At 46.3% G+C, this 19,347-nt stretch overlaps 1 protein-coding gene across 1 annotated transcript; it reads left to right on the forward strand.

Annotated features, from left to right (window-relative positions):
- Nucleotides 1–378: 378 nt before the first annotated feature.
- Nucleotides 379–18,866, forward strand: abcb4 (ATP-binding cassette, sub-family B (MDR/TAP), member 4; the record flags this gene model as incomplete). Its single annotated transcript, XM_079749315.1, is given in 28 exon segments — nt 379–446; nt 814–844; nt 846–872; nt 1,436–1,580; nt 1,687–1,720; nt 2,159–2,350; nt 2,969–3,140; nt 3,648–3,772; nt 4,461–4,632; nt 4,919–5,032; nt 6,214–6,324; nt 6,428–6,553; nt 6,703–6,906; nt 7,361–7,531; nt 7,825–7,986; nt 8,100–8,297; nt 8,476–8,625; nt 8,710–8,814; nt 9,007–9,084; nt 9,294–9,377; nt 9,631–9,834; nt 9,933–10,033; nt 10,113–10,253; nt 12,447–12,603; nt 12,891–13,088; nt 17,506–17,712; nt 18,141–18,287; nt 18,663–18,866. Coding segments are annotated over 28 exon segments (3,828 nt in total).
- Between the last annotated feature and the right edge of the window lie 481 nt (nt 18,867–19,347).

Consider the following 19,347-nt stretch of genomic DNA (forward strand, 5'->3'; position numbering starts at 1 on the left):
TAGGATAGGATAAGAGGCATGAGGTATAAGTAGGTCGTTTTCCTAACAATGCTTTTTCAATGAATATTAGCATGTGTTTTCCTCTTCTGGTATAGAGATCCTATGGATTCATATGAAATACAATGGTGCTGTCGTGAAGCCTGCACTTGTTATATTATTACACCACAGTTAGAAATGAGATTTGCATAATCTGGCTTCAAAATGAAACGTTTTTTTAAAGGGTAGAAAAGCTCAGTTTAGGTCTACATTTTTCAATCAATGATCAACATGTAGGCCTACATTAAAAGCCACCTTTTTAGTAAGCCATATGCCTATGTATTTGTAAGAGGAGAGTCTCTGTGAAGCCTTTGGTTCAACTCTTTGTGACAGGTCGTAGACATGAAGGACAAGGTCGACCCCGAGCTGTCGAGAGGCAGACCTCTTCAGAATGGGGAGCTGGCCCAGAGGTGAGTCTGTTCTGCAGGCCGTTGGCTCTCATGGTCCGCCGCTCTGAGCTGAGCTCAATTAGTCTAAAAATTGACCCTGACTTTTACTAGAAATAATTCATTATACATAGGCTACTAGTCAGAATGTATTTCTGAATTACATTACTAGTCAGAATGTAATTCTGACTAGTAAGACTACAATTTGCACCATTAATAATTTAATGAGAATTAAAATCTCTCTCTCTCTTTCTCTCTTATCAATCCAAATTCAAACCATTATGATATCAACATTTAGAGGATTTAAACATGACATATTACTATTTTGTGAATGGTAATTATCATAACTTTGATATGGCCATTAGTGGCGACTCAGACAATGATGTGGGGGAAAAGAAGAAGGAGAAGAAAAAGAAAGAGAAAATCCCAATGGTGGGCCCCATCGACCTGGTAAGGTTCCCCACCCATCCCATTGTAGCCAATACAGTATTGGCCCTGTATGGTTATTAATGTAGTAGTAAGCAGCATTCTAAGTGTATTCTAGCTTGCAAGCATGCCGGTGTTTGCTAGTTTGTGTGTGTGCGTGCGTCCGTGCATGCGTGCGTGTGTGTGTGTGTTTGTGAAATGGTGGGCCAGGGTAAGAGAGCATCCTCTCAGTGCTAGGGAGGACCTCTCCGGTCCCCTGCTGTGAGAACATAATAGCTGCCTAGTGTTTGAAGTGAGCGTTGCATCAAACACAGACTCACAAACACACATTCAGAAACACACACTCACACTCACACACACACACAAACACACATACACACACACAGCTATTTTTTCAGGATAGTGGAGACAGAGAGGTACGTTAGTGAGCTGAAAGAGAGAACCTCAATCAAACCTACGTGGTCAGTGCACCATAGCAGCTTGAGCCCCCTTCTCTTATTTACCTTTTTCACCTTTACAGATTTGGAATGCGTTGTTGTGTTTTGACGTTGCTACCTGTCCTCGGTCCCCACACACCTTGTGTATAGTTCAGGTTTGCAGATGGCCTGGATATCACCCTGATCGTGGTGGGGACGCTCATGTCCATGGTGAATGGGGTGGTGCTCCCCCTCATGTTCATGGTGTTCGGAGACCTGACGGACAGCTTTGTGGATCATGCGTCCAACATGACCAGTGAGTTACACCCGGACCACCACGACCAATCCGCCCATCCCCTTCCATTCCACTGAAAATTCCAAATAATGGATCATCAAACATTGACTGATCTCTTCTTTGACAGATAACACTCAGTCTCTGGGCGATCAGATAAGTGGGTAAGGCATTGTAAAACATATTCATTGATTTTTTACCAATTGTTTTACTAATTGAGTTACAATTAGTAATGAATATCATAAAAAACTATGTACCAATATAAAAATAGAAATACCCAAACACATAAGCAGAAAAAGAAAGAAATTATGCAACCATATATATACAGGATATACAGCCCAGAACATATTTTACATAAAGTACAGAACCTTTAGTATATGCAGTACAGAACCTATAGTATATACACTACAGAACCTATAGTATATACAGTACAGTATGTCCAGTACAGAACATATCATATATAAAGTCCAGAACATATAGTATATACAGTACAGTATAGTACAGAACTTATGAAACTTCTCTGTCCTAATGGTGCTTCTCCCTTTTTGTTAATATTCTCCCCCTCTTACGTCTACTCACCCGGTGTCTTTGCGTCCCTGCAGCTACGCCATCAACTACTCAATCATGGGGGTGATTGTGCTGGTGGCCGCCTACATGCAGGTGGCCTTCTGGACGCTGTCGGCTGGGCGGCAGGCCAAGCGGCTGCGCACGCTCTTCTTCCACCGCATCATGCGGCAGGACATCGGCTGGTTCGACGTGAACGAGACCGGGGAGCTCAACACCCGCCTCATCGAGTGGGTATTAGAGGGCCCTGCTGGGCGGGAGACAAAGGAAGGACGCAGATACAGAGACACGGAGAGAAGGGTGGGAGGACAGGACGTAGAGACAGAGACACGGAGAGAAGGGTGGGAGGACAGGACGTAGAGACAGAGACACAGAGAAGGGTGGGAGGACAGGACGTAGAGACAGAGACACAGAGAGAAGGCTGGGAGGACAGGACGTAGAGACAGAGACACAGAGAGGAGGGTGGGAGGACAGGACGTAGAGACAGAGACACGGAGAGGAGGTCACTAGATGGGCGGCCAGACGGCCAGATGGACAGACAGACAGATGGACAGGCGGACAGACGGATAGGCAGGCAGGCAGACAGACAGACAGACAGACGAACAGGTGGACAGACGGACATGCAGATGGTGTTGATTGATTGATTGATATCATTGATATCATAAAAGATTTTTTATCATAAAAAATCTTAAAATGAACACAATGCTGAAAGGTTGTGGGTACAATCCCCAAAGTCCATAAGCCATATGTCTTATGACATGTATCTAAATGTGCAGTGAACATGGCTCCGGGGATAAGTGATAAGTGTGTGCTCACTGTATTCAAACAGCCCATGTCCTTGTCCCCAGTGATGTCTTTAAGATCCAGGAGGGCATCGGGGACAAGATGGGGACCCTCATCCAGTCCTTCGCCACCTTCTTCGCCTCCTTCATCATCGGCTTCGTCAACGGCTGGAAGCTGACACTTGTCATCCTGTCCATCAGCCCCCTGCTGGGCGTGTCCGCCGCCCTCTTCAGTACGGTGAGCGTGCCTCTGGGAAGGGTCTGGGGGACCTCCCGGTGGGCAGTTAGTTCCTAATGCCTGGCCATTGGTTGGTTTGTACAAGGTAAAATAGTGTGTGATTTCTGTCATTTAAGGATTTACAGGAATTCATTGACTTTGTAGAAATCTGTCCTGATTAGTCACTACAAAACTAGAAAAACGTTTGACCGCCTACTTCATAGTCATGTGGCACTCGAAATGTTATGAGTCATTGGATAATTTTGAATGAATTATTTAGCAGGAACATTGCCTGTTGCTCCTCACATTAGTTTGTGTGTGTGTGTTTGAGATACGTGTGTTTGTGTGTGTGTGTGTGTGTGTGTGTGTGTATGTGTGTGTGTGTGTGTGTGTGTGTGTTTGTGTGTGTGTGAAAGAGTTTGTGTGTGTGTGTGTGTGTGTGTGTGTGTGTGTGTGTGTGTGTGTGTGTGTGTGTGTGTGTGTGTGCGTGTGTGTGTGTGTGTGTGTGTCTCCCTCCTCCTGTTGTAGGTGTTGACGTCCTTCACCTCTAAAGAGCAGAGTGCGTACGCCAAGGCGGGCGCGGTGGCTGAGGAGGTGCTCTCTGCCGTCCGGACGGTGTTTGCCTTCAACGGGCAGGACAAGGAGATCAGCAGGTCAGAGATCATCCCCTCTCTGCTAACAGCTGAGGAGGGGAGGGATGATTAGGTGATAACGTAATGTCTTGGGCTGGAAAGGTTACACGTGATTGATTAGAAATTCAATAATAGGCATATATAGCCTGTATAGCATGATGCTGTTCATTGATTATAATTATACATTTAGTAAAAAGGAAGAAGGAGCAAATATCATTCTTTGGTAAGCCATTGGATCGTTGGTCTTGTCTCTCCCAGAATGCATTTGGAAATGGAGGGTCGGATAATAATTGTGTTTGTGGTTTATAGCAGGATGTGACTCAGACTCTTGTTTACTACATCATATATGATATTTGATATGAGAGCCCAAGCCATTACTGTTACTCAACACACATGAACAATTAGATCATTGTCTTATTTCTAAGACTGATTAAGCTATATAGCAATATGCACAGCTGTGTTCTCGGCCTACATTTTATATTGTATTGGGAGTGTTAAAGTTAAACTTGCATGTGTGTCTTCCTGTGTGTGGTGTGTGTGTGTGTGTGGGTGTGGGTGTGGGTGTGTGCGTGCGTGCGTGCGTGTGTGCGTGCGCGCGCGTGCGTGTGTGTGCGTGTGTGTGTGTGTGTGTGTGTGTGTGTGGGTGTGTTTTTGTGTGTGTGTGTGGGTGTGTTTTTGTGTGTGCATGTGTGTGTGGGGGATGACACAGATATTCCAAGAATTTAGAGGATGCTAAGAGGATGGGCATTAAGAAGGCTGTGTCCACAAACATTGCTATGGGCTTCACCTTCTTGATCATCTACCTGTCCTACGCCCTGGCCTTCTGGTACGGCAGCACACTGGTCCTCAGTGAGGAGTACACCATTGGAACCGTGCTGATTGTGAGTAGCTATTATTTGGACATTAAAAAGTAATGAAAATCCTAAATAAATCACCTGGAAGCATTTTTTCTTTTTTTCCATTTATTTGCGAAAGAAGAAATTATGAGAACAATGTAACCGTTGGTGCTGGTTGTGGCCCCAGGTGTTCTTTACTGTTCTGATCGGGGCGTTACCATGAGAACAATGTAACCGTTGGTGCTGGTTGTGTCCCCAGGTGTTCTTTACTGTTCTGATCAGGGCGTTACCATGAGAAAAATGTAACCGTTGGTTCTGGTTGTATCCCCAGGTGTTCTTTACTGTTCTGATCGGGGCCTTTTCTCTGGGTCAGACGACCCCTAACTTCCAGGCCTTTGCCAGTGCCCGTGGCGCTGCACACAAAGTATACAACATCATCGACAATGTAAGACTTCTCCCCCTCTAATGCACACCTTTTGATAGTCATGATGACCTATTAATAACAAAACTGCCCCTTCATTTCCCCCTGGACACTTGTCAGTTTGCATCATGTGAAGGCAGCATTCTGCCGAGGCACGGCGGCACTCAGCTTTGAGCTGAAAACCTCCGGAATCCCTTTTTTCCTAATAGGACGACCTGCTGTTTGACTAGAGGGATTACAGGTTGTTTGGTCTATAAGCAACCGTACTAGAATTGTAACTGCTTGGAGTCACATATTTCTACTAATATGTAGAAACATTTTATAACCATGAAGTTAAACATTCAGCTTTTCACATATACCAAGTAAGTCTCATAAAGATTAAAATAGTTTTGGTCAAGTTTACAACACTTCATTCATGTGTGTCAGCAAACACATCACAGAGAGACCTTGAAATAATTGTCCAAATTACTTTAAACATGACCTTTGACATAAGGACTTGTATGGTCGTTCCTGGCAACAGTGCTTATTGTAGCATGGGACTGTGTTTAGTTTAAATAGGCCTGTTTCACCCAGACACCACACTCTAAATACACCATGGGGCCCTTAGTCATCAAGCAGAGGGTTACATCAAACACAAACACGTACATACAGCCCGCTACACAAGTGTGTGAGTGTGTGTGCGTGTGTAGGTGTGCATACATGTGTGTGTTTGCAAAGAATAGCAGGGAGGAAAAGTGAAACACAGTGAGTTCAGTAAACAAACGTAATCTGCTCACATTGTCCTGGCTAGGCAACACTCTTCCTTCTATTGTTTCTTAATGTTTATGAAAGAGAGAGCAAAGCACTCTGATGTGAAACTTGACAGAGGATTAAGAAATGATGGAGAGAGAGAGAGAGATAGTAAGCAAAAGAGAGAGAAAGAGGGAAAGGATCCTTATTTTTCTCGTTCGCAAGAGCAAACGAGAAAAATAAGGATAGATGAGGGAGAGAAGTGAGAAAGGTGGTAGTTTTCCTGTTGAAACCAGTTGAATACTACTATTATTCTTGAATATCATAATAAATAAACAGTTAGAGAGAAAGTGAGAGAAAGTGAGCAAGAGAGAGACCCCTGGATCAGAGTGGATAATAGTCCCCTTAAAGCTTGAACTAGGAAAGCGGGGATGTCAGACTCCCCTAATGATACAGCGCTGCCTGCTTCTTTTCAGACGCCGAGCATCGACAGCTACTCAGAGAGCGGCCTGAGGCCTGACTCCATCAGAGGGGACATTGAGTTCAGGAACATCCACTTCAACTACCCATCGAGGAGCGACGTCAAGGTGAGGTCGCCCGACACCAGCTCACGTTCATAAGACCTTGCCCAGTTCAAGAACTCCTTGCTCCATTTCAAAGCGCTGTGCTTTGACCGCTGTCCACCTGTAGGTGTTGAACAACCTGTCTCTGAGCGTGAAGACGGGCCAGACCATTGCCCTGGTGGGCAGTAGTGGCTGTGGCAAGAGCACCACCATCCAGCTGTTGCAGAGGTTCTACGACCCCCAGGAGGGCTCGGTAAGGCTGGTCCAGCCGCACACAACTCCTCACCTCCTCTCTGTCCCCCCCCCCCCCCCCCCCCCCACACACACACACACTGTCACACTGGTGCAGGGGCACATAGACGGAGCCCTTCTTCCCTTATCTCTTAAACCCCCCACCCCTAGGTGCACATCGACGGGCATGATGTGCGCGCCCTCAACGTGCGCTTCCTGAGGGAAAAGATCGGCGTGGTGAGCCAGGAGCCTGTCCTCTTCGCCACCACCATCGCAGAGAATATCCGGTATGGCTGGCCCGAGGTCACCCAGCAGGAAATCGAGCGCGCCACCAAGGAGGCCAATGCCTATGACTTCATCATGTCCCTCCCCGACGTACGTCACCGTCGTGTTGTGGTGTTGTGGTGCTGTGTTATTGTGGTGTTGTGTTGTTGCTTCCTGGAGGACGGCCGGATGTTATTGAAACACGCTTTTCGTCGCAGCAAATCGTTGACAAATCAGGGCATCCTTTCTGTGATTGGCTGGGCAAATCCAGCTCGCCTGTACATGCCGCACTTCTCAATGGCGGACCCACGTAGGGAGGGAGCAGAGAGGGAGGGCACATTTGTTTTGGTTGTTAAGTTTTAAAATCTTGCTCTCCTCCGCTCTTTTCTGCTCTCTTTCTAATCTTACCTACACCAACATGAAGTCGCTTTTGGATGAAAGTGTCTTTACTTAACTTTTACAGTTCAATGCTATCTAGTTTTAAAGTCATTTGTTCACATTATAGTCAAGGATTAAGCAAATGAAACAAGAAGGAAACCCATGTTTCTGATTTGTTATGGAGCAGAAGTTCGAGACCCTGGTGGGGGACCGCGGGACGCAGATGAGCGGGGGGCAGAAACAGAGGATTGCCATTGCCCGAGCCCTCGTCCGCAACCCCAAGATACTGCTGCTGGACGAGGCCACCTCCGCCCTCGATGCTGAGAGCGAGACCATTGTGCAGGAGGCCCTCGACAAGGCATGGGAATACACACACACACACACACAAACACACACACACAGACACAAATACACACACACTCACACACACACACACATTCACACACACACGCACGCATGTACAAGCACATGCACAAGCACAAATACACACACACACACACACACACACACTCACACACAGACATGCATTCATGTAAACACAGACCAACACGTGTGTCTGATAACATAAACGATTGATGCCAGTGATATGGGATTTATTCCTGCAACTCAGGGAACTGGAATCAACCAGCGTATTATTGGTTCTATCTTCAGGTCCGACAGGGTCGCACCACGCTGGTCGTAGCCCATCGCCTCTCCACGATCAGAAATGCAGACGTTATCGCCGGCTTCCGCAATGGAGAAATAGTGGAGTTGGGAACGCACAGTGAATTGATGAAAAAACAGGGAGTGTACCACACTCTGGTCACAACGCAGGTAACACACACACACACACACACACACACACACACAATGATGGTTGAGGATGTGAATTTGGGCAAGAGTTTTCGGTCATGAGGAAAAGGTCAGCCTATGCGTGCGATCCTCAGACCTTCAAGGCTGCTGAGGAGGGCGGCGAGAAGGAGGAGGAGGTGCAGACCATGGACCACAACAGCCCCTCCATCATGTCCTCCTCAGAGTCCTCCTTGTATCAGAGGAAGTCCACCAAGGCCACCTCCTTCATCGGCTCAGAGGGAGAGAAGGAAGTGGTGGAGAAGAACCAGAAGAAGAAGGAGAAGACTGAAGAGGTGAGATGGATGGAAGGAACACAGATAAGGACAAAAAGGAATTGTTTGTTTGTTTTGCTTCAATGAAACGCTCACTTGCTCACTGGCTTATTCAATTCAGTTGACCTTCATAAGCAGGCTCTTAGTTTCCTATCAGGACTCTGTCTTCCCCTCAAGCCCTCTCTTGTGTGTCTGTCAGGAGGATGAGGACGTCCCCCCCGTGTCCTTCCTCAAGGTGCTGCGGCTCAACCTCCCCGAGTGGCCCTACATCCTGGTGGGCCTGATCTGTGCCACCATGAACGGAGCCATCCAGCCCCTCTTCGCAATACTCTTCTCCAAGATCGTCGCTGTGCGTTCAATCTCTCATCCATGGCTCTCTGTTCAGCGCTCACAGCACTGAGCGCAACCTAAACACCTCTTTGTGATTCTTCAGGTGTTCTCAGAGCCCGACAAGGACGTGGTCAGGGAGAAGTCGGCCTTATTCTCCATCCTGTTCGCAGTGATCGGTGTCGTTAGCTTTGTCACTTTGTTCCTCCAGGTAACATGTCGGCTCACGCCCATCACCCTCGCAACAGTCTTATCTGTTTGTTATCTCTGTATCTAACCACAGAGTTCAACACACAAACACACATAAATAAACATGTTTCCAGTGAGGGGCTGTTATAGAGAGCACCTCAGAGGCCACACACTATAAAAAGCGTTGTTATGTATCTGTGAACTTTGCCCCCAGGGTTATTGCTTTGGAAAGGCAGGTGAAATTCTGACCATGAAGCTGAGACTCAGGGCCTTCACAGCCATGATGAGACAGGTGGGGACTCAAATGTGCACCTTTGAAGCCACTGTAATGTGTAATGCTTTAAACTGTTAATAATAATAAACCATGATTGTTATTTATTTTTTATTATTTTATTTATATTATTCATGGGAATACCTAACCTTCTATCTGACTACGATTATGACTGATAAACCCTTAGTTCAGTAGTATGAGCTGCCATTTAATCATTTACCCTTCTGTAGGACCTTGGTTGGTACGATGATCCAAAGAACAGTGTGGGCTCCCTGACTACCAGATTAGCCACAGACGCAGCCCAAGTACAAGGAGTAAGTCCTGCCGAAGCATGATCAAACACCTACACTTACAAATACGCACACAAACACACACACACACACACACACACACACACACACACACACACACCTACAAACACTTACACACCCACCTACTAGAACAAACAAACACACACACATATATACACATATAGCCAAACACACACACACACAAACCAGCTCTCTCCGGGCAATGTACTTCCCTTTGGAGTAAACTTAACATGCCTTCTCTTTTGTGTGTCTTCAGGCCACTGGGGTGCGAATGGCCACGCTGGTCCAGAACGTGGCTAACCTGGGCACCAGTCTGATCATCTCCTTTGTGTACGGCTGGGAGATGACCCTACTCCTCCTGTCCATAGTCCCCATCATGGCGCTGGCTGGGGCTCTGCAGCTCAAGATGCTGGGTGGACATGCCACCGAAGACAAGAAGGAGCTGGAGAAGGCTGGCAAGGTCTGGGCTCTGGCTATACTCAAGAGCCTTACACAAACATACAGAAAAACACATGGAAACTGTCTGAGTCCCATAATAATGAGGTTTGGATCTGCCAGATCGCTACAGAGGTCATTGAGAACATCCGTACCGTGGCGTCCCTCACAAGAGAACCCAAGTTTGAGTCCTTATACCAGGAGAACCTGCTGGTCCCTTACAAGTATGTATTATTACCTCAGGATCGATTATTGGCCTGGATGTATTTGCACAGATGCTAATATAAACGTTTCTCTCCATAGCAACTCCAAGAAGAAGGCTCACATCTACGGCTTCACCTTCTCCTTCTCACAAGCCATGATCTACTTTGCCTATGCTGGCTGCTTCCGCTTTGGGGCCTGGCTCGTCGAGGCGGGCAGGATGGACTTTGAAAGCGTACTACTGTGAGTAACAACACCTTCATCGGCCAGCGTCTTTTAATTTAGCTTGGGGAGTAGATTGGTGCTTTGTGAGTTAGCAGGCTGGCTCCTTTACATTTCATTATTACACGGGTCTTCTCAATACCGTGAAATGCTCCGTTCACTTGCATGGGCTCTCCACAACTTCCGGCGGTGAATCATATTTGTGATTCACCGTTGCTAAGTATAATTGACCACTGTAAAGGAAAACAAATGACTTTTTGCCTCTAATGACGTCTTTGGTATCACTCCTCAAGTAGTCCGGTAACTTGTCAACCCCAGCGTCTTCGGTTGCTAGGCGACGTCAACGTCTTTGGCGGACTATTTCTCTGCTGATCAACACTACGAATGCTGGTAACAAATAAATTGTAAAAAGACACACCATGTGAAGTTACCTTTTCGTTTTGGCAAGTAGCCGTGTAATAAGCAGGATAATGTATAGAACGACGCTGTTAATTATCGAAAGTTATTATTATCGAAATTATAGAAAGAAGCAAGACACCTCCGCTGCGCGTCGGTGTCCTGTTTGCCCTGTCGGGGCTTATTTCTCCGATAATGACCGGCGTTTTATACATTATCCCTTACATAATTGATGAACTATCTGCCCTCACTGATCTCTCCCCGTCCAAACCGTCTAATGACCGTGATAGTGAACCATATAACACATTCTCAGGAGATTCCACCACAACACAGCTGGACTCGAGATCACAAGCAAGGTGGAAGGTTTACGACAGACGGTGTGCTAAGATTAATCATTAGCCTCCTCCAAACTATGTAAAGGGTCAGGCCTGTATTCAAGAAGAACAGAGGGACATGTCTGGGTAATGAAAGAGATATTCATAAAACCCTACTGTATAATACAAACACAATTTAAATATCAAAAAAAAAATACTCCAGTTTATTCATATTTTTTAAGTTGTATAACAGTATAAATAAAGTCCAAAGGTCAACAGATATAGAACTCCCAAGAATGAATGAAACAAAGACACATTAGCAGGATTGTAGTCATCCTCTTTGATGGAGAGTTCTCATGCAGATAGCATCGTGTCATCGCTGCTTCAGTCATGTGATAAAGCATAAAACAGGAAACATCGTTTGGTATCAAGGCACAACATAATGTAAACATACAGTAGATACTCAAGGTTTACCTTTATACAGCGAAAAAAATATTTTATTGCTCATATAACCATGAACACATCCAGAATGTAATCAGTAACATGGATACCTTAGGGCAGCCTAGCGTGACAGTGTTTGCCCTTATCTCCAGGTGAAAGGCCCCTGCCTCACACACCCACACGCTAACAAATGGTCACATGGACACACACACACACACACAGATGCTCCTTGCCACTCACATGGACACACCCACCCACACGCTCACACTAACTCACGGAGACACAGGGACACACATCAGCATAACCTTATGTTTCTGAAGATGTTGGCACATAAGGAGTGGATGTGGTCGGTCGGTTAGTCTAGTGTTTAGAGGGTTTGACCCCCAGTTGAAAGGCCCTGGGCCCAAACCCCAATTTGCGCAGACCATCTGTAGGCATTGTTGATCCAAACTCTCTGAATAAGTGGTTTTATTTACTATTTCTGTACATAAGTAAAATAGAATTCTGTTTTGTTTTTTTTTTCAATGATTTTGTGTGTGATTGTTTTGACCACGGTTCACCACACAGACTTATAACATATCTACAGGGAGGCCACTCATTCAACTTGGAGTGAGCAAGATAAACTTATGTTACTGGCCGTCATGTCGTTTGAATCAAATGGCATGGCAAACGAGACTATACCTAACATGAATAAAACATGAACACATGAACCCGTCCGTTAACTAGACTGCCTGAGACCTGTCAGACGTGACCTGACTGTTGACTAAGTGCCTGCCTTTGTATGAGACCGTTTGGACACCTCCCAGCTAATTTCAATGCTGGTTTGGAGAAACCATCTTGCCTGTCAATCACATTTGCGCACACATCGTTATCATATCTCCACCACAGGTGCGTGGATGCTCCACTTCTTAATAGTGGAGAAAGTGGGGAGGGAGGGAGGGAGGAAGCAGAGAGGGTTGGGAAGGTAAGTTTCTGCTCTTTTCTTTTGTCTCTTTCTCTGTGACTCTTGACCATTAGCTCCAGCAGCTGTAAAGGGCGTTCGCTGCCTGTGTGTTTCTCCCAGGGTGTTCTCTGCAGTGCTGTACGGGGCCATGGCTGTAGGGGAGGCCAACACCTTCACGCCCAACTATGCTAAAGCCAAGATCTCCGCCTCCCACCTCATGATGCTGATCGAGCGAGAGCCGGCCATCAACAACCTGTCGCAGGGGGGAGAGAAGCCGGTACACCACACACACGCCTGCACGTATGCACGCACGTACGCTCATACACAGACACACACACACAGACACGCACACATGCACACACTCTCTGGACTCTCCCTCTCTCTCTCAAACTCTCATACACACACATACACAAACAGGCAGCATGGGGACAACATAATGGGGATAAATCAAGATGCTAATCGTTTTCTCTCTCTCGCTCTCTCTCTCTCTCTCTCTCTCTTTCCCTCTCTCTTTCTTTCCCTCTATTGCTCTTTCTCTCCGTCTCGATCTCTCTGGGGGTCCAGGACAAGTTTGACGGCAACGTCCGCTTCCAGGACGTGCGGTTCACGTATCCCTCGCGGCCGGACCTGCCTGTCCTGCAGGGGCTGAACCTGGAGGTGTGCAAGGGAGAGACGCTGGCCCTGGTGGGCAGCAGCGGCTGTGGGAAGAGCACCACCATCCAGCTGCTGGAGCGGTTCTACGACCCAATGGAGGGGTCCGTGGTGAGAGGACTCGCTCTCTCTAACACTGTCTCTCCAATACTCTCTCTCGCTCTCTCTCTCTCTCTCTCTCTCTCTCTCTCACTCTAGTACTGTCTTTCAAGTACTCCCTCTCTAGTACTGTCTCTTCAATACTCTCTCCCTCTCTCTAGTACTGTCTCTCCAGTACTCACGTTTACATGCACAGCTTAATCCGATTAAAGCCATAGTTCGACTATGCTTCTCAATCGGACAACTGCAATTGTCCGAGTATACATGGCGTTGAGATAATCGATTCATTGGCCGAAGCACTTCATACCCCGGTACGATAGGTGGCGCTGTACCCATTTCAACTAGTGGCAATAGAGCCACTGGTTGACCTCTTTACATCATTAGCAACAACAAAACTCAGGCGGCATTCGAGAAAGATGTTTTCAGTAGAGCTGTCAGTTCACTTCTGGTCCATGTCATTTCTCTGACGATCCATTGTTTCAACCTCTCGTCGTATGCGGACATCTCTGGCGGCGGCGGAGCAGCTCATCAGGGAATCCGCATACGGCAACCATCCCTTTCTCCTCCATGTCGCGTTTCAATCTGGACTTCAGAGAGTAAAAGCCAAAGTTCCTTTCCTCCAATTCCTTTTCCACCATGGCCGAGATAACCCCCATTACGAGTCTTTAATTGTTGCGGAAGTACCAGAGAGTCTGAGAACCCGACGCAGTCTTTAAGATCTGCTTTCATAATATCAGAGGAAATCCAGTCAGTTCGGCCGCGGCGCAATGAATGAATAAAGATTGTAAAAAAACATTTATTTTGACGAATGTGCCCGAAGTTACTACTTTACAACCTCGTTGATGACCAACATTTAGAACGATATGTACTTTTAATTCAGCCTTGGGTGAAATCGAAGTGTAACACCTTCCCGGCTGTCAGCTTCCAGACCGTAGTCGAGGAGCACAAGAGAGACGTTCCCTCCAGGGCCAATGTTCTCTCGGGGGTAACACCCTCACTTTTACCTGAAGTGGGACTGCTTATAAGTCGGAATGAAGCGGCCACCGATTATTGACATGCTGGGTACTTTAAATTGTAGTTCCACTAATTTAACAGTACATGAGTACACGTTTGCTTACTAACCGGACTCGTTCATTCACTAAACTGACACTCGCAACCGCTCGCTCTCCTCGCTCGTCCACTCACTCACTGAAGTCACTCACACACACACTGCCATTCACGCGCACACATACGCTTCTCTCGTAACAGAAGCATAGTGTGTGCTGAATGTATGTTGATTATGATACACTTCTTATAGGGGGTAATGGTGTGTTCCTGAATCCTCGGACACCAGCCTTCCGAGTCGGAAGTCGGAAATCTCCCAGCTTTCTTGCGGCATTTCTCAGGGGCACGCCCCCATTTTGTCTTCATCTCTCGGAATTCTGAGAGTATGGTGCGTTTTAGTATTCTCTGCGAACCGACTCGGACCTCGGATGTGACGTCACGCCCACCCTTCAATCGTTTTATTATGTTTCGCTTGGTCGTTGGAGAAAAACATGGATGCCACCTGGAAAGCTGTTGTTGCGGAGTACCAGGCACTCCAAAATAAGTAGGCTATAGGCCATAGGCAGAGATACGGAAGCAGTAAGGTATTGCAGTAATACAAGTGATTGAAATTGCCATTTAAACCACCAAAGCGGTCCAAACACAATGAAAACAGTTCATACTTCAAGTCAGACTGGCGCAGCCATCTTGAATTCTGTCTCGGAATCCTTGCTCGGCCTCCTCTGAGTTCATCCCAGCAAGCAAGTTCGCCGTCCCAGGAAAAGGGGCGTGTTCATGAGTGTCGCTAGGCAACGTCCTCGGACCTCCGAGACGGATGGATAATAAAACGCACCAGTAGACCAAGAGCAGTGATGGCACTGTCAAAAAAAATGGCTGCACCCGTGAAGAGATTTATTTTCTTTGTATTTGTACCACGTTGGTCATTTTAATGTCAATTTTAAATGCTCTTACACACTTGATTACTTTGCTACTTTATTCTGGTCACCAATTTATGCATTGCACAGTGTTGCTGTGCGTGCAATACAATGTAAAGTTGTGCTGTTTGTTTTCGAGCTGGTTTGCTAAAGAGGCTAATGTAGCTAGCAATAAACAACGACAAGCCAATTTTATGATACAATCACAGAGTCGAACGGGAACGCTACAAATACTCAGAGACCGGAAATTACGTAAAAAATGCAACTCAGAAGGCTGGCGTCCAAGAATTCAGGAACACACCTGTAGTGAGTCAGAGAGCGCGCGGAGACCACAGTTCGTCGTCCCTCACTGGGAGCTTGTTTATTCCAAACAAAAGGAAAACCGAACAGAGGCTTGAAACTATAAGTCAACACAGGGCGGGAGAGTCCTTTCGTTCCGCGCTCCGCGATCGGTGATCTCGTCTGGGGACCGCGTTGGATCTCTCTCTCTCTGCTCCCGGTTCCCACTGCTACAACACAAAGCAGGCACATAAGTACACACTCCCAGATTGACCTGATTGCGAGCAGGTGTCCGCAATCAGGTTCAACCCCCCCAGCCAATCCGGTGTGCTCCCAACCTGCCCATACTCCCCCTGCAGGCCAGACGTCGCACGTCCCCCCACAACACCATAACTACATTGGCACGAAACCGGTTTCTACCATCTTCTTGGCCACCTTTTCAAATAAATCGCTGTTTCTCGTTTTCCGATGGCGGCAACAACACGGCTAACGTCTCATTATACTTCCGGCTCACGGCCCCGGGAAAAGATCTCGAGCATGCACAGAACGCAAAATCCGATTCCAATCGAATTGACCATATACATGCACGCTTAATGCGACTACCAATCGAATAATCTAGGGGTCTTAATCCGACTATGAGTAACCCGAAACGATTAGATTTTAGTCAGACTAAGGTGTATACATGCATCTTAATAATCCAATCATAGTCGGACTAAGCCAATAATTCGATTTTCTTGAGTATCATGTAAACGCACTCTCTCTCCCTCTCTCTCTAGTATTGTCTCTCCAGTACACCCTCTCTCTCTCTCTCTCTCTCTCCCTTTCTCTCTAGTATTGTCTCTCCAGTACACCCTCTCTCTCTCTCTCTCTCTCTCTCTCTCTATCTCTCTCTCTCGCTCTCTCTTGCTCTTTCTTCTTCACTTAATCGCCATATGTTCTCTCTGTTTCTCTCACTATCTTTTACTCTTTCTCTTACTCTCTCCATAACTATGTTTTACTCTTCAATTCTAACAATCAAACAAGGACAGCAAAATCTACCCAAACTAGACACTAGTAAGTCCCCATACAATAAAGGAGATAACACTTGAACATAACAAATTACTTTTTGTTTTGTTATGTTATTGTTATTTTATTACGTCATCTTGTAATCTAATAAGTAGCTTTTAAGAGCACGATTAGCCAACAACTACAGTTCAAACAGTGAGTGAGACCGCGGACAACCTATGACGTGATGCTCTCTAACACTGTCTCTCCAATACTCCCTCTCTCTCTCTCTAGTGCTGTCTCTCCAATACTCCCTCTCTCTCTCTAGTACTGTCTTTCAAGTACTCCCTCTCTAGTACTGTCTCTCCGATACTCTCTCCCTCTCTCTAGTAGTGTCTCTCCAGTACTCACTCTCTCTCTCTCTCTCTCTAGTATCGTCTCTCAGTACACACACTCTCTCTCTCTCTCTCTCTCTCTCTAGTATTGTCTCTCCAGTACTCACTCTCTCTCCCTCTAGCTCTCTTTCTAGTATTGTCTCTTCAGTACTCTCTCTCTCTCTCGCTCTAGTACTATCTCTTCAGTAAGTATTGTCTCTCCAGTACTCACGCACTCTCTCTCTTTCACTCTAGTACTGTCTCTCCAGTACTCTCTCTCTCTCTCTCTCTCTCTCTCTCTCTCTCTCTCTCTATCTATATCGCTCTCTCTCTCTCGCACTTTCTTCTTCACTTAATCGCAATGTGTTCTCTCTGTTTCTCTCACTATCTATTACTCTTTCTCTTACTCTCTCCATAACTATTTTTTAGTCTTTAATTCTAACAATCAAACAAGGACAGCAAAATCAACCCTAACTAGAAACTAGTAAGTCAACATACAATAAAGAAGAACACTTGAACATAACAATAAGTAACTTTAAAGAGTACCATTAGCCACCACTACAGTTCAAACAGTGAGTGAGACTGCAGACAACCTATGATGTGATGCGTGTGTGTGTGTCTCTTATGCTTCAACCTGCTATGTGGTGGATGTGAAGGCATCAGAATGTTTATTATCACTGGATTGTGAATGTTATCGTAACATCTTGACTTCCACAGGAAACATCCCCGGCCCCGCTGTGATTTTCTTCTCCCCTTGTTGTGACTAGATGGGATGGAAGTGTTCCGTCAATGTGAACATGTTTCATTTAACTCTAAATCCACTTCTGATCTTAGATACTGGACAATATGGATGTAAAGGTGCTCAACATCCATTGGCTGAGGTCCCAGATAGGCATCGTGTCCCAGGAGCCCGTGCTGTTCGACTGCAGCCTGGCCGAGAACATCGCTTACGGAGACAACTCCCGCACAGTCAACATGAAGGAGATACAGGCCGCCGCCGAATCAGCTAACATTCACAGCTTCATTGACGGCCTGCCACAGGTAACATTGATAACCCCCAGTCAGTACGACCTGCCACAGGTAACGTTGAGAACCCAGTCAGTACCGCCTCCCACAGGTAATGTTGATATCCCCCAGGCAGTACGGCCTCCCACAGGTAACTTTGATAACCCCCCGTCATTACGGCCTCCCACAGGTAACGCTTATAAACCCCCGTCAGTACGGCCCGCCACAGGTAACGTTGTGTGTGAGTCAGTGTCTGGGATAAGCAGAGAAGTCCTTTAAAGAATACACACAGGTCAGTGGAGGATGTGCTCATGTTCACCAACAGCCAGATGAATAATTCAAACAGTGTGCAAACCTAAGCGGTACAGAATTATTATTATCCTTCCTCTGTTGACTGTGCGTATCCTGAAGCTGGCCTCTTGGTTTGTGGTCCACAACGATGTGCCTCGCTGTGTGTTGAGCAGAAGTACGCCACTCAGGCTGGGGACAAGGGGACCCAGCTGTCAGGCGGGCAGAAGCAGCGCATCGCCATTGCCAGAGCCATCCTGCGCAACCCCAAGGTGCTGCTGCTGGACGAGGCCACGTCGGCACTCGACACCGAGAGCGAGAAGGTGAGCGTCACTCGCTGTGTCTCAGATAACTGAGAAAAGGACAGCAAACAAACGCAGTTAAAGTTCAAAAGTTCAACAAATGCACTTTATTTAGATCTATATATATTATATGTGTTTGTAAACAATGTCAAAAAGAATGGGTATGTATATATATATGCATTTGAAAATATATATATATATACATATATATGAATGCATGTATGTATATGTATATAATAGAGAAGTAAATATATAGAAAAGTGTATATATATATTTTTACTTCTCTATTGAAATAATTATGGGACAACCATGCTCTTTGCAAATGTTTCTATAGATGAGCTCCCCAAAATTTTTGGCCATGTGTCCGGTTGTGTCATGGTGTCGTTGTTCCCCCAGGTGGTCCAAGAGGCCCTAGACCAGGCCAGCCAGGGCAGGACCTGCATCGTGGTGGCCCACCGCCTGTCCACCATCCAGAACGCTGACCGCATCGTGGTGTTCCAGGACGGCGTGGTGGTGGAACAGGGCACGCATCAGCAGCTGCTGGCCCAGAAGGGCTTCTACCACACACTGGTGACCAAGCAGATGGGCCACAGCGACTGAGGCCCGGGGAGAGCAGGAGGAGGACAGAACACAGCCACTGGATACATGGTCTCCACAGTGTATTTAATAAGGCATATCAGTCTGGTTCCCTGGAACATTTCGGGGGATAGATACTTATGGGTGCATTGCCAATGTCAGTTAATAGGGAAGGTAAAATTGAATACCAGTTAATATCTCTCATCAGCACAGTAAGATCATACATAGGAAGTGCCGCTATACTGATTGCGGTCGTACATATGGCCTTAGGCCGGTGCAGAAGATAATCACAGCCGATAAACATATTTTTTTATACAACAGCTCTACGTCAGTTTTTTTATTGAATCATTTATTTGTCTCCGCCAACACAAATAGTTACTTAGACTGTTGCCAAGTAACTTATATATATTTTCCTGCATACTGTGTAACTGAGTGTGGGTCTACATGTTATCATGTGCTTTCTATCATGTACATTCATCAGTTTCTTTCCATTTATTGTGAAACC

This window comes from Pollachius pollachius (genome assembly GCF_949987615.1).
Source record: "Pollachius pollachius genome assembly, chromosome: 1".
NCBI lineage: Eukaryota > Metazoa > Chordata > Actinopteri > Gadiformes > Gadidae > Pollachius > Pollachius pollachius.